The sequence below is a fragment of the Rhinoraja longicauda genome, chromosome 5 (assembly GCF_053455715.1).
Source record: "Rhinoraja longicauda isolate Sanriku21f chromosome 5, sRhiLon1.1, whole genome shotgun sequence".
Classification (NCBI taxonomy): Eukaryota; Metazoa; Chordata; class Chondrichthyes; order Rajiformes; family Arhynchobatidae; genus Rhinoraja; species Rhinoraja longicauda.
The window spans coordinates 29122696-29139105 of NC_135957.1; the positions used below are offsets into that span (position 1 = coordinate 29122696).

At 40.2% G+C, this 16410-nt stretch overlaps 1 protein-coding gene across 2 annotated transcripts in view; it reads left to right on the forward strand.

The window, feature by feature from the left end:
- The window catches only part of trappc12 (trafficking protein particle complex subunit 12), a 57140-nt gene that overhangs the window by 22174 nt on the left and 18556 nt on the right, over positions 1-16410 (forward strand). For both annotated transcript variants that reach the window (XM_078399208.1, XM_078399207.1), the window contains exons 7-8: positions 2985-3057; positions 13180-13253. In XM_078399208.1, the coding sequence (XP_078255334.1) occupies positions 2985-3057; positions 13180-13253 (147 nt within the window). The remainder of the gene's footprint in view (positions 1-2984; positions 3058-13179; positions 13254-16410) is intronic.

Genomic DNA, 16410 nt, shown 5'->3' on the forward strand with positions numbered 1-16410 from the left:
ACTGTGATTGAAGACAATAACGTATTATCATCTTCTCTCCTTTTCTCCCGCGGTCGGGGCAAATTATCTATTTCTTCATTTTTAAACACTGTTACTATGGTTGCTTAACATTAGATAATTCACATTGTTATAATAGAAATTACTGAATTATCACTTAGATTGTGCACTTTTGCATCAAATTGCTGACCAGAATTGGCCGAAAAACACGTTATTACATCTACTTTGGTAATCTATGCGTACATGGACCGCAGTAAAAGGACTCTTCATTCACACTTCCTTAAAATGAATTAGTTCATAAGCATAATAAAAAATTGTATTGATTCAGTTCTCTGGTTCTAAATTTTAAATTGGCTCCCTTTGGGTAACATGCACAAACCTCCCAACCCTTCCGAATTTAGCGGAAAGTTTCCGCTTTCTTATTTCATTTCTGCCATTCTGATTTCGCCTCACATTTTTCCGCAAAACACATGCCTCACCGCTCACCCGGCCCCTAGCCACTCGCCTCGCCCCGCCACTCACCTCACCCCACCCTGCCACTCACCTGGCTTCGCCCCACCGCTTGCCTCGCCCCACCCCGCCGCTCGCCTGGCCTCACCCCACCACCCGCCTCGCCCGGCCGTTCGCCTGGCCTCTCCCCGCCAATCACCACACCCCACCTGCCGCTCGCCTGGCCTCGCCCTGCCACTCACCTCACCCCACCCTGCTGCTCGCCTGGCCTCGCCCCACCCCGCCACTCGCCCAGCCGCTCGCCTGGACTCGCCCCGCCGCCCGCCTGGCCCCTCCCCGCCAATCACCACACCCCACCCTGCTGCTCGCCTGGCCTTGCCCGGCCGCTTGCCTGGCCTCTCCCCGCCAATCACCACACCCCACCTGCCGCTCGCCTGGCCTCGCCCTGCCACTCACCTCATCCCACCCTGCTGCTCGCCCGGCCTCGCCCCACCCTGCCACTCACCTCGCCCCACCCCGCCACTCGCCCAGCCGCTCGACTGGCCTCGCCTCGCCGCCCGCCTGGCCCCTCCCCGCCAATCACCACACCCCACCCTGCTGCTCGCCTGGCCTCGCCCCACCCTGCCACTCACCTCGCCCCACCCCGCCACTCGCCCAGCCGCTCGCCTGGCCTCACCCAGCCGATCACCTGGCCTCGCCCCGCCACTCGCCTGGTCTCACCGCGTAGCGTGAGGCCCGTTGATATTGAGAGGGGATGGGGGGGTTGGGGTGGGGGGGAGGGAGGGAGGCAGTGGAGGGGAGTGCGGGTCGGCGGGAGAGGAATGGGGGTGGGGGGCAGAGGAAGGGTGAGGGGAGTGGGGGTGGGGAGGAGTGGGGGGGAGGGGAGGGGTGTGTGGAGGTAGGGGGAAAGGAGGGGAGTCGGGGGGAGTGGTGGTCGAGTGGGAGTGGGGGGAGGGAAGGTGGGGTGGACATGGACCGTTGTGATTTGCTGTTGAAGACCACTGGAGCAAGTATGTCTTCAATGAAATTAGATATGTGCAGTTTTAAATAAAACTCTTCATAACTAAGTCATACATTTTATGACCATTGTTCTTTTATTCAATACCAAGAGAATTGTGATGTGTAAGGAAAAAGTAAAATAGAAAAGAAAAAGAAAACAATTTTATCTTTGTGTTGTAAAAAGTATTTCTGTTCAATAACCTTTCTATAAATAGCAGAATATATTCATGATAGGCCTGACATTGTACATATAGTCCAAGAACTACAGACTGTTGGATATAATAGTCGTTTTTCACACATGAATGTAGCGCAACGTGTTTGGTGTGCATACTTTTCTTTTTGCTGAAAAGTTGCATATTATGAATTTTGATGTAAAATTCTGAATTTTGGACATCAAAATCATGAACTTGTAAAATCAAATGTTGGGAGGTCTGCATGCAGTACATCAAGCATGCCTTTAATGTACTTAAATGTTGCTTATGGATATTAATATTCAATCTTGTTTGCTGCTTTGGTTCCAAGATGCAACTCTTAATTTTGATGGCATAGAAAAAACAATAGCAAACCTTAAAAGATTATTAAAATTTTCGGGTAATGTTTTTGGTACTAAATGGATACCATCGTTTCCCAATTTCATTTTATAAATTCTGAATGAGTTTACGAAAATCCTTGGAACACAGGCAACCTCGTTGGGGTGGAGATTGTCTTCCTAGAAAAATGTCTGTTTCACAATTTTCCATAACACAAAGCCACATCATTTGTGCAACAGTCTAGAAATGCATTTCGAACAAAAAAAATTGTTGTGATTTGTTTACTTTTCTTGCGGAGTAAATTTTGTGAGAGGGAATTTTATTCCTTTGCTCAAATTTTTGGTTCGTGATTTGTGAATTTTACAGAATTTCTGTAACCAAAATGGCTAGAATGCATGGGTTGCCTGTATTCCTTATCCTATGTAATGGCAGTTCGGGGACTGGAAATTTTCCCTTATGAAATTCACAATTTACGACTAAAAATTTTATGATATGGAATATAAATTTGCTCTTACAGAATTTATGTGAGTGATGGCAGGGCAGTATATAACCTTTTTTTCTTATCTTGACACATGCGCTGATGGCGCAGCTTCGTGTTACAGAAAATACTGATTGGGACATTTTTCTAGGAATTTTTCTTCTAGGAACAATGTCCCTCCGCTGAAATGGCAGGATCAGCTGTATTCACTGCATTATGTTCATTGACCAGCTTCATTGCCTTAAATTCATTTGGTTGCTTATGTTAGGAACAGTGAAGACTTATTTTTTGATTCATGTGTAATTTAGTAAAACATGGAAGCTCAATATTCTTTGACTTTAATTTTTTTTAAATAACAGATTTAAACATTCACTCTTTTATGTGGCTCATGTATTTTAATAAGCTTTTAGTAAGTAACTTTACATGCTGGGTTATTTTTGCTGTCAATATTTGGGAAACAGCAATACTTTGTGTATTTTAATGAACCTCTGCCGTTTCAAAAATTTAAGACTGATTTATGTTTCATGTAGGTTCATGATAATTTGGAAAATGGGCTAGCTGAAGATGGAAGCATGATCAGCATATCCTCGGAGAACAGACAAGGCATGAATTATCTTAATACTTTTTTCTCATGAAGGGTAGTGCATTTTTATTGGTCTTCAATTTCACCTTAATTTTAGTTTAATGTCGTCGAAGATTGTGCTTTTAAGACCTTTCTTAATACGTAAGTAGAAATTTGAGAATCATATTTTGTGAAATCATTACACAAGGAATTCTACATTGCTGAAAAATGAAACCCTCAAAATGCAGTTAACCTTTTGCAATTTGAAGGTTTTTCTGTCACCTGTCAATAAGGACTGTATTTGTATATCAATCTTCAGCTTTACTTAAAAGCATCCTGCAGGTGTATGGGACAGATAATTCAGACTGGCCAAAAATTGACAGCCTCTTGCACATCTGTGAAATGCATGGACTTTACCCAATTATGCATCTGGGAAAACTGGCAGAACAGAGAAGCATGATTAGAAGTCTCAACACAGTTGATCTGACTTCATGGCATTCCTGATAATTGTTTATCCCTGTCATTTGCATTTGATTTTTGTTGCTTGACTTAAAATATTTCTCTTATTCATTAATATGTTAATATTGAGCATGTTTTCACAATTTTGGCATATTAAAGAAACAGCATTTCCCTGGTGAAACATGTTAATGTTGAACTCCTTGCTGATTTTGAAATTAAACTTTATTCAAATGATGTAGGTAATCTTGAGTGGGATTATGCATGGTTCTAATCTAAGTCAAATCAACTGGGGAGATGCTGAGGCAAAGATCCAGCAGTGATTACATGATTAGTACAAATGGATGATTAATGGACAGTACAGACCCTGTGGGCTGAAGAGCCCGTTTCCGTGCTACATCTCTATATGTAAGAATCAGAATGCAGAAGGATGTCTTCTTGCTAAACTCCTTTCACTTTCAATTTCTATTTATTGTTTCCTGTATCTTTTAATTGGTGTTTGGGTAAATGAAGAGAGTCAGTGCATTAGATTTTTTGCAGGAGAGGGAATTTTAAAGTCGAGCATTTGAAAAGCCAGTTGAATATGGACAAGGTCAGATGTGCAGATGCAATACTGAAGAAGATGAGGAAAACTCAAGAGAATTTCCAAATCTCATGGAATGCAGCGAGTCAGGAAGCATATGTAGAGGGAAATGCACAGGAAAGTCCACATTTCGGGTGGGAACCCTTCAACTGACTATCCAGATGATTGGTCCTGATCCAAAATATCAAGCAATCCAGATGGAGGATTTCAGACCGAAAGCACCGTCATGCATATCCCTCCACAGACGCTGCTCAACCCACTGAGTTCCTTCAGCAGATTGTTTGTTGCTCTAGATGACAGCATCTGGAGTCTCTTGTGTCTCTGTCCCACTGTAAAAAAGGTTAATTAATGTAAACTCCACATTTCTGGGGGGAAATAATCAGTTTCTCTTGCAATCCTGTCCTCCAATTATGTTACTTCAGTATGAAAACGTATTTCACAATTTCACATTCTGATTAGAAGTATAATGTTAATTGAGTAATACAATTGAATGTAACTAATCATTATCAGTAAAAGTAATTACAAAAACATACAAACTTAGGAATGGAATACCAGGTCGTTGGCAATCCAACAATTGTAAAGTAATAGATCAGACCAGAATCAAAAGGTTGCAAAATATGTGTTAGACTTTTAGGGCTTAAGTAGATTATTCTTTTGGGATACTACATTTACTACCAACCCACTGACTCCCACAGCTATCTGGACTACACTTCTTCCCACCCTGTTTCCTGCAAAAAGTCTATCCCCTACTCCCAATTCCTCCGTCTACGCCGCATCTGTGCCCAGGATGAAGTGTTTCACACTCGGACATCAGAGATGTCCTCATTCTTCAGGAAACGGGGCTTCCCCTCTTCCATTATAGATGAGGCTCTCACTAGGGCCTCCTCTATATCCCGCAGCTCCACTCTTGCTCCCCCTCCCCCCCATTCGTAACAAGGACAGAATCCCCCTTGTCCTCACCTTCCACCCCATCAGTCAGCGTATCCAACAATCATCCTCCAACATTTCCGTCACCTCCAAAGGGATCCCACTACTGGCCACATCTTCCCATCTTCTCTCCTTTCTGCGTTCCCCAGAGACTGTTCCCTCCATAACTCCCTGGTCCACTCGTCCCTTCCTACCCAAACCACCCCCTCCCCAGGCACTTTCCCCTGCAACCGCAGGAGATGCAACACCTGTCCTTTTACCTCTCCCCTCGACTCCATCCAAGGAACCAAACAGTCTTTCCAGGTGAGACAGAGGTTCACCTGCACCTCCAACCTCATCTATTGTATCCGCTGTTCCAGATGTCAACTTCCCTACATCGGCGAGACCAAACGTAGGCTCGGCGATCGTTTGGCTCAACACCTTCGCTCAGTCCGCCTTAACCAACCTGATCTCCCGGTGGCTGAGCACTTCAACTCCCCCTCCCACTCCGAGTCTGACCTTTCTGTCATGGGCCTCCTCCAGTGCCATAGTGAGGCCCACTGGAAATTGGAACAGCATCTCACATATCGCTTGGGCAGCTTACAGTCCAGCGGTATGAACATTGACTTCTCTTAACTTTAGATTGTTCCTCTGTTCCTCTCTTCCCCTCCCCCTTCCCAGTTCTCCCTCTGTCTTCCTGTCTCCGCCTATATCCTTTCTTTGTCCCGCCACCCTGACATCAGTCTGAAGAAGGGTCTCGACCCGAAACGTCACCCATTCCTTCTCTCTTAGATGCTGCCTGACCTGCTGAGTTACTCCAGCATTTTGTGATACATTCTTTTGGGATATATCGTAATATAATGCAAAACAGTTGACCAGAATGCTCTTGGTGTCGCCACTGCAGAGGACACTGCATTGTGGATAGCAAATGCAATAGAGTAAATTTGTAAGTACAAGTGCTATTTTATCTGAAAATGTATTTTCGGTGTTGCATATTAGAAATGGTTGAGTTGACATGATCGGTGTTACATGTGAATGTGTCATAAAAAGTGGAGGCTGTGTTGATAGTGAAAAAGGTATACATATTTTGCCAGAAATGGAAATTGACCAATTGAAAATGGAGGTGGATGAAGGAACAAAGCTTCTAGTTTCCTGTTGCTTTAATTCTCCTTATAAGTGCACTGTTAACGTCTTCACCATCCTTGTGTCCAGTGACACTGAACTTAAAATCAAGGAACAATGCCTCAGCTTTAGTCAGGACACATTATAGTCTTCTACATTCAATTCACAGTTCACCAGTTTCATAGAATGACTCTGCTTTTCCTCTTTTTGCCTCTTCTCGAGCGATCGTTGGTTCCTTTATAGGTAACCATTGTTGATTTTGTCAGTTGGACTCTTTTCCTTTCACACAATCACAGCCCTTTCCATTGATTTTCAGTGCCACTTTATCTGCATCTTGTCTAATCTTTTCCAGTTTGATAGAAAATCAACAACAAAACCAATAACTGAACTTTCTGAACGAACAGGTGATACCTGACCTTTTAAGCATTTCTAACACTTCTGATTGTCATCTCATTGTTTCTAATATAACAGTCTTAACGTTTTCATTGAAATAGCTTGCTCATTTCTTTGCGGTGCAACAGTGTTGTATAATCGCTCAATATTTTGAAAAATGATAGCTCTTATATACTGAGTTATAAAATGCAGCACTGCAAAGGAATTTCCATTATAAATTTCAAATATGGAAAGCTGTAGCCTTTCAGTAGTAGAAAAATAACATATTCCCAAGTTTGTACATTTGACATTTTAATTATCAAATAATATGTGGCTGTCAGAAATAAACTGCTTAAACAAGAATAACTATATAGGAAGCAAACATTGGATATCATTTGTTTGCATTTCATGTACAAGCCATTAGTTGAATGCAATTGTAGTAACATAGGCAACATAGGTATAATTTCTGTATTTGGATTTGGCATATTTCCCATTCATTGGCCAAATATGAGAGTTATTCCATTTGCTGTCTGTCATTGTAAGGGACAGTTACCACCTTAACGTTGCAGTCTGTGTGAATATAGATAATTCTACAGCGATATACGACAAGACGTTTCTCCCTGGAAGTTTCTAAGACAGGATGATAAAGGAATTCAATGTTTAAGGAGGTTGCTGCTTCCCATTTCATTAGGCTGCTTTGTTGCAGATTGATGTCGGAGTTTCTGACCTGCACATATCCTCAGTATTTAATGCAGAACAATATGTAATTTTTGGTAAATATGCATCTTTTACTTTAAAATATATAGGGATAACATTGATGAAACTGTCGATAGGGCCCTGAAAATTATCCTGAGGAGTTTTTAATAGTTTGACACAGTTTCACATCCACATTCCTCACCCAGATTCAATTTAACTTCAGTTTTACTGTGGCTCCTTGATGTCACATTTGGTCATATGCTGCTCTGGATATTTTTTGGACTGGACCAGAGTGATGCTGATGGAAGTCAACTTGGGCTTTAGTGAGAAGGTTATTAATGAATAAGTATTACTTGTGCTATCCACAACAGTTTCCAACACTGCTGATAAATGAAAGTTGGTTAATGGGGCTTCATTTGAGTTGATTGTTTTAATTTTTCCGTGTACGTAGCAAATCTGGGCAATAAGGTTTTTCAAAACTATATCCATTATTTGTTGGAAGTGTCCTATATCCAGTGCACTCAACAATTTATTTATAACCCAGAGTGAATCAGATTAGCTTCCATAATGTTTGAAATGTTAGTACTGTGTCATGATGCATCATCTATGAAGCATGGCTATTAAGTTTGCAAATGACACTAAAAGTACAAGGCATGATTAGGAAGTGTGCACAAGAGACAAAATAGGTGGTATCGATAGTGAAGATAGTTATCAAGATCTACAGTAGATCTTGAACAGCTGGGCAAGTAGGTCAAGGAAGAACTAAAAGAGTTTAATGCAGGTAAGTGTGAAGTGTTTCATTTTGAGAATTCAAACCAGGGCAGGACCTCTACAATGAACTTCAGGGCCGTAGTGTGTTATAGACCAGAACAATCTACGGGTCCAAGCACATAGTTCCATGAAAGTGGCATCACAGGTAGAGAAAAAGGCTTTTTGCACATTGGCTTTCATTGGTCAGGGAACGAAGGATAGAAATTAGAACATTACATTACAGATGTACAAGACATTGTTAAGGCGACACTTGGAGTATTGCGTTCATATTTGTCATTTTGTTATATGAAAGATGCCATTAAGCTGGAAAAGATGCGGAGAAGATTTATTAGGATGTTGTCAAAACTTGAAGTCCTGAGTTATAGAAAGGTTAGGTCATTCTTTGCACTCTGGAGACTGAGGGGTGAGTGATACAGCGTGGAAACAGGCCGCCCAACTTGCCCACACCAGCCAATATGTCCCATCTACACTAGTCCCACCTGTCTGCGTTTGGCCCATATCCCTTCAAACCTGTCCTATCCATGTACCTGTCTAACTATTTCTTAAACGTTGAGATTGTCCCCACCTCAACTACCTCCTCTGGCAGCTTGTTCCATACCCCCACCACCTTTTGTGTGAAAAAGTAACCCCTCAAATTCCCAGTAAATCTTTTCCCCTTCACCTTAAACCTATGTCCTCTGGTCCTCGAATCACCTACTCTGGACAAGAGACTCTGTGCATCTACCCGATCTATTCTCCTCATGATTTTATGCACCTCTATAAGATTGCCCCTCATCCTCATACGCTCCAATGAATAGCGTCCCAGCCTATTCAACCTTTCCCTATAGCTCAGACCCTCCAGTCCTGGCAACATCCTCGTAAACTTCTGTGTCCGTTCCAGCTTGACAACATCTTTCCTATAACATGGTGCCCAAAACTGAATATAATACTCTAAATGGGGGCTCACCAATGTCTTAGTAAACTGCACCATGACCTCCCAACTTTTATACTCAATACTCTGACTGATGAAGGCCAATGTGCCAAAATACTTTTTTACCACCCTGTCTAGCTGTGACCCCACCTCAAGGAACCATGCACCTGCACTCCTAGATCCCTCTGCTCTACAACACTCCCCAGAGCCCAACCATCACTGTGTACGTCCTGCCCATGTTAGACTTCACAAAATGCAACACCTCACATTTCTCTGCATTAAATTCCATCAACCATTCCTCAGCACACCTGGCCAATAGATCAAGCCAATTTTCTATACATTCAGCAATCTCTCCTTGGATCCCATGCAATCTAACCTTCCAGACTAGTCTACCATGTGGGACCTTGTCGAATGCTTTGCTAAAGTCCATATATACAACATCTACAGCTCTACCTACATTGACCTTTTTGGTCACGTCTTCAAAAAAACTAAATCAGGTTGTGAGATGCCACCTCCCACGTACAAAACTATGCTGACTATCCCTAATCAGCCCTTGTCCGTCTAAATGCCTGTATATCTAATCCTTCAGAATACTCTAGTAACTTTCCAACTACAGATGTTAAGTTCACTGGCCTATAGTTCCCAGTATTTCCCTGCAGCCCTTGAATAGAGGCACAACATTTGCCATCCTCCAGTCTTCCGGCACCTCACCTGTATTTAAAGACTACTCGTAAATTTCAACAAGTGCTCCTGCAATTTCTCCTCTAGTTTCCCACAATGTCCTTGGATATATCTGATCAGGCAGTATACATTTAGAAACAGCAATTTCTTTTGGGGGTTTGTGTAAATGAAGAATTCTGGTAACTGTTGCAACTTAAGCATGTTTCATTTAATAACTAAATCTAATATGTTGCACAATATATTTAGGTTGGTCTCTGTTGAAGTTGTTTGTAAAACTGAATTCAAATTAGACTAGTTTGTTGGCTCTAAATGTCATACCTACAAAATCAAGAGATGTTCTAAACTAAACTCAGCTAATTATTATCATAATAGTAAATCTTGATACTCTTAGTTCACAATTATACCCATTTGTATTCAGTTTAATTGGGATCTTTACACCTTTGAATCTTTTAAAATTTTGATCATTGTCTCATATTAGGTACAGTGCCCGCCAGTGTTTGGGACAAAGACCCATCATTGATTTATTTGCCTCTGTACTCCACAATTTGAGATTTGTAATAGAAAAAAATCACATGTGGTTAAAGTGCACATTGTCAGATTTTATTAAAGGATATTTTTATACATTTTGGTTTCACCATGTAGAAATTACAGCTTTGTTTTTCCATTGTCCCACCATTTCAGGGCACCATAATGTTTGGGATACATGGCTTCACAGGTGTTTGTAATTGCTCAGGGGTCTTAGGCTTAAATGCCTCCTTAATGCAGGTATAAGAGAGCTCTCAGGGCACAGTCTTTCCTCCCGTCTTTCCATCACCTTTGGAAACTTTTATTGCTGTTTATCAACATGAGGACCAAAGTTGTGCCAATGAAAGTCAAAGAAGCGATTACGAGACTGAGAAACAAGATTAAAACTGTTAGAGACATCAGCCAAACCTTAGGCTTACCAAAATGAACAGTTTGGAACATCATTAAGAAGAAAGAGCACTGGTGAACTTGCTAATCGCAAAGGGACTGGCAGGCCAAGGAAGACCTCCAGAGCTGATGACAGAAGAATTCTCTTTATAATAAAGAAACATCCCAAACATCTGTCCGACAGATCAGAAACATTCTTCAGGAGTCAGGTGTGGATTTGTCAATGACCACTGCAGAAGACTTCATGAACAGAAATACAGAGGCTACACTGCAAAATGCAAACCACTAGTTAGCTGCAAAAATAGCATGGCCAGGTTACAGTTTGCCAAGAAGTACTTAAAAGAGCAACCACAGTTCTGGAAAAAGGTCTTGTGGACAGATGAGACGAAGATTAACTTGTATCAGAGTGATGGCAAGAGCAAAGTGTGGAGGAGAGAAGGAACTGCCCAAGATCCAAAGCATACCACCTCATCTGTGAAACACGGTGGTGGGGGTGTTATGGCCTGGCTGCCGAAGGTACTGGCTCACTTATCTTCATTGATGATACAACTGCTGATGGTAGTAGCATAATTAATTCTGAACTGTATAGACACATCCCATCTGCTCAAGTTCAAACAAATGCCTCAAAACTCATTGGCCGGCAGTTCATTCTACAGTAGGACAATGATCCCAAACATACTGCTAAAGCAACAATGAAATTTTTCAAAGCTTAAAAAATGGCCAATTCTTGAGTGGCCAAGTCAATCACCCGATCTGAACCCAATTGAGCATGCCTTTTATATGCTGAAGAGTAAACTGAAGGGGACTAGCCCCAAAACAAGCATAAGCTAAAGATGGCTGCAATAAAGAAACATCCCAAACATCTGTCCGACAGATCAGAAACATTCTTCAGGAGTCAGGTGTGGATTTGTCAATGACCACTACAATGCAATACAGGCCTGGCAGAGCATCACCAGAGAAGACATCCAGCAACTGGTGGTCCATGAATCTCAGACTTCAAGCAGTCATTGCATGCAAAGGATATACAACAAAATACTAAACATGACTACTTTCATTTACATGACATTGCTGTGTCACAAACATTATGGTGCCCTGAAATGGGGGGAGTATGTATAAACACTGCTGTAATTTCCACATGGTGAAACCAAAATGTATAAAAATAGATTTTATCAAAATCTGACAAAGTGCACTTTAACAACATGTGATTTTTGCCTATTACAAATCTCAAATTGTGGAGTACAGAGGTAAATAAGTAAATGATGGGTCTTTGTCCCAAACATTATGAAGGGCACTGTATGTAGTCGAAGGTAGATATTACTTCATAACAAAGCATTTCACTGTATCTAGGCAATAAAGTATCATTGAACCATTGAATTAAATAATTTAATAATTGCATTGAATCATTGAACATCTCTTTTCAATGATTTTCAAACTGAATCACATTTAGATTGGGGCAGGGGTTTGGTTTTTGAGACTAAATGTTGGAGAGATGGTTCTAAATGGATTGGAATTTCAGTAAAGAAAAGTTATATGAGTCTTATATCAAAAAGATAGTGTAGGATGGAATCATAAATGTACATGGTTGTAACATCTAGAAGTTTGCTTATTTGACCGAACAGTAAATCCCAATTAATTACAGATTTCTCACTTTTTTTAAAGCATATACTGATTCGCAGGGTTTTCTCAGCCTGAGATAGGATATTTATTTATTGATCAGAGTTCCAAATTTGTTCGTACTGGCCAAGCTCAGCTGGACATAGTAATAAACTTTTTACATTCGTGCCTGACTTCCCAGGATTGAGGAAAGGAAATCATCCTGTGTTCCAGATGGTGATTAATGAAATACTATGAAGCTTAGATAAATGCTTGCATTGATGTTTGGTTTGGCTGTGATACATGCATTCACATATTCTACTGATGATTACAATCTGGACTGGTGTAACTGTCATTTTGGTGACGTACTTAGCTAGTCATCAGTTTCAATTTTCTTCGGGGGGGGGGGGGAGGAAATAGCCACAGTTCAATAGCTCCTTGGTAATTGTCATCCACAAAATGATTAGCTAGCTTTTGGTCATAATGAGGGCCGGAATTGCTCCACGATGGACCACTGCCTTTAAATCCACTGGAAACATCACAGAAAAATTGGATGAAATTGGGGGTGAGGAAATTCATTATTTTATGTCTTTGGGTATATGTAGGCCCCACTAAATGCATAACTAATGTCACACAGCAACTGCCTGTTCAGTTTTTATATTAGTATTGCACAGCTAAGTTGTTAATTTTTTTTAAATTTAACATGGCCACCTGAATCAGAGTATGTCCAAAACATGCAATGTGCTTCTTTAGTGATCTTCTATGGATTTTCACTATTTCTACTTGGCTTTGTTTTGTTTTAAGTATTTTTATTTATGCATCACTTAATTAAAATAAAATGTAAAAATATGAAATATGAATGATTTGAATAAATTATATTGTCTTTTCCAAGCAGATATTCAAACTGAATTATTTTCTTTTGTTTTAGGAAAAATGTGTAGAGCCCAATATATTAAGCTTTTAATCATAAATCTGTTTGCAGTCCTCGTTGCATTGTAGGAGAATGCATCGGCTATACTTTTTTTCTGGATAGTAGTAATAGAAATCATAAATTTATGTACTCCATTGCCAATGCTCACTGGTAGTTGAATCGGTGAAACTAGTAACAGAAAGCAATTATTTGTCTGCCATATTTTTATGAGATGCTCCTGTGTCTTGCAGCTTCTATGCAGTTGTGGAGGTCACGTCTGGGGCGTGTGATGTACTCCATGGCAAACTGCCTGCTGATGATGAAGGTACGTGGGTGGCTATGAGCTGCAGGATTACCGTATATATGCGATGATTTGAGCATTCCGTCTGCAATGCAGCAGTTTAGTTCAAAATGTGTATTGTAGGAGAAGAAACGGAGATGTGTAGGTAATTTTAACCAGACATATTAGATAACGTGAAGATCTCTTTTCAGACTAAAGGTCTTTTCATTGCATTTTATGAAATCCAAAACAATACCATGTCTGTATATTTAATGTCCTGTTCCAGATTTATTATTTCTAGCAACACATGCACCATGGGACCAGTATTTGTAGCATACTGCAATATTTAAGGTTTTCTTAAATTCTTCTTTCAAGCATCCCCAAATTTCTTATTAAATGCTTTAAATTTGAGCCGAGGCACCAGCTGTAGTATTCTGCATGAAAAATTAGTACAGCTTTATATAGGTCAATTTATTATTTTGTAGAACGTCGCCCTCTGCTGTTAGAATCTTTGTCATCAATACTGAATTGGACTGAAACTTAATTCCGTTCATACCCTCATTGTTTCACATATTTTGCAGCTTAATAAGAAAGGAGAGCCATTTAACCCATTAAGTCTGTTAGCATTCCCATCAATCTCAATCCCCACTTATTTTCATGTAACTTCTCTGAGGTTTACCACAAATGCATTGATTCACTTGCACTGACCAGTCAACTTACCACTAATATCTTTAATATAGCAAATTTTCCTGATAAATTACACTGCTATCAAATAAAATTTGACACAAATTATAATTTGGGTGGAGATCACCAAAAACTTGATCAAAGAGTTTAAAGACTGTGTCTGAAAGTCATTTAACCGACCAGTGCATCTTTCAGATACAGGAGAAAATTGTAACCTGTGGGGACACAGACAGAATGTGCAGACTCCACACAAACAGTGCTGTATGTCAGAATCGAACTCTGTTCGCCAGAGCTGTGCAGTAGCAGCATCAACAGCTGTGCCACTGTGCTATCCACCCGATCCTAAATAAATATTGGGGTGCTAATTGTATTCAAGACATCCCATCATCTTACTGCCACCATCTAAGTCCTGGGGCTCCATACCAAACAGCATTGTGGATGTACTTAAACATGAAGATGGGTGATCCAGAAGGGTAGGACTGTAAAATGCTGGCATTGTTACTTTGCTGAAGCCCACCTCCTAAAAAGTGAATCATTAAAAAAGCTCTTCCAGAAATTTATCAAAACCTTTTTTCACCTCTCAGCCAGATAAACATGATAATGTTGTTACTTTGTTGAATCATTTGCATGTGATTAGCCCTGAACATTGAGTAAATTAATTACACTGTATTACCAGTTTGTTTATGACAATTGGTGACCATTCTATTAATTGGTTCCAAAGAAGAAATAGTATTCTGGTCTCTTCTGATCTATTATAGATTTTTGTTTTGTGCCTTTCTCTCTTCTGAAATTGAGTGGCAGATCTGCAGGAACTAACTGCTTCTGGATTCTTTCTAGAAATTGCCATTCCCATTGTATAAATCAAAACAGCCTATTCATCACACCCAACTATTGCATGTCTTCTTCAGCTGGGGAGGTGACAGATTGGACAGTATTCCACAAGAATTATGAATGAATTTTCCCTGCTTTTTCGCAGTCCGACATTTACCCTTTTGGGGGTCAGTTTATGTCAGCATGGGTGTGGATCAGTCTCAAGTGTCACAGCACTTGGCTGAATTCCATACTGTAAAATTCATATACTGTCTGACGATAGGTAGGGGTTTATTCATTATTCTTTTGTATGCTTCTTCATTTGTCCAATCTGTGTCCTTTTTTGGGAAAGTGACTTCGGAAAAATGCAGAATAATGTGCTTGCACAAGGGAAGACCTTGGGTGCCTTTTACACTCATTAGCAATGCAGTGGCAACTGGGTTGGCTTGAATGTTATCAGAGCTAGTTAGAGATTATAGTTTTATTTAAAGAATGTTATTGACTGATTGAAAGACAGCAGATTTACATGATGTGATTTACAGATGTTGGCCAAATCATGTTTGCCACCCGTAGATAAAGTAGAATGTGGTGTTTTGTATATTTGAATAACATGATAATATAAGTGTAGGAAGAAGTGAAGAAGGGTCTCGACCCGAAATGTCACCCATTCCTTCGCTCCAGGGAGCTGCCTGACCCGCTGAGTTACTCCAGCATTTTGTGATACCTATAATAATATATAAGTAATTGGACATCACTCGCAAAGAAGATTGAAGCAAGGAAATGCAGATGCCAGTTTCCAAAAAAAAGACAAAATGCTGGAGTAATTTAGCAGATTGCCCACCGAGTTGCTCCAACACTTTGTCACAAGGTAGGTTATAGGTTTGATCCCAGTTTGTGGCAATAACCAAAATTGTTTAGAGATCAGTAGTGCCAGTTATCTTTATTTCTCAATAAAAAATTTTTTTTATATGCCTCACATTTAAATAGCTTCCAGCAGCACCCTGTATAGCTTCATGCAACAAGAATAGGTTGAAATACTGATCTGTTACACGATCAAGGTTAGTAAGGAAACGGTGATTTAAAGACTAGCAGGAAATTAAGGATACCTTTCAGTGGAACTGCTTTCACCCATTATTTACAAAGCAGCATATCCAAAACCTCGATGGCAATTCTATTGTGAGATAAAATCAATATCCCCAGCAAGCTCTCTTAAACGCACTTAACCGAGCGACTTTTAGGCAAGTACCATCAATGTCAAAGATTAGCACTTTTGTAAGCATCCATTGAAAGAAACAGACTTACCATCATCCAGTTATCTCAGGCCATGTTAACTTTTTGTAAAAATTATAATGCGCAACAGAATTTTACTTTATTCTGATTCCCGTGGCCTTTCCCCATTGTTTTACAATTGCTTTCCCATTCAGGTATTTAACAAATTCCCAAATTACTCTTTCAACACCTTTTCAGACTATGATCATCCTCTGCTTTAGAAGTCTCATGCTGCCTCTGATTCTTTTACCACTTAGTTTAAATCTGATCCCTCTTATTATCATCCCTCCTTTTACGGGAAATTTGCTTTTTATTTCATGCATCATTTGTGATTTTCAGCATGTTTATGATAACTAAATATGATAGCTAAATGGATCTTTATGGACTTCATTAAGAGTCCTCTCATTATAGATAATCCTTAATCCTCTGATAATATAAA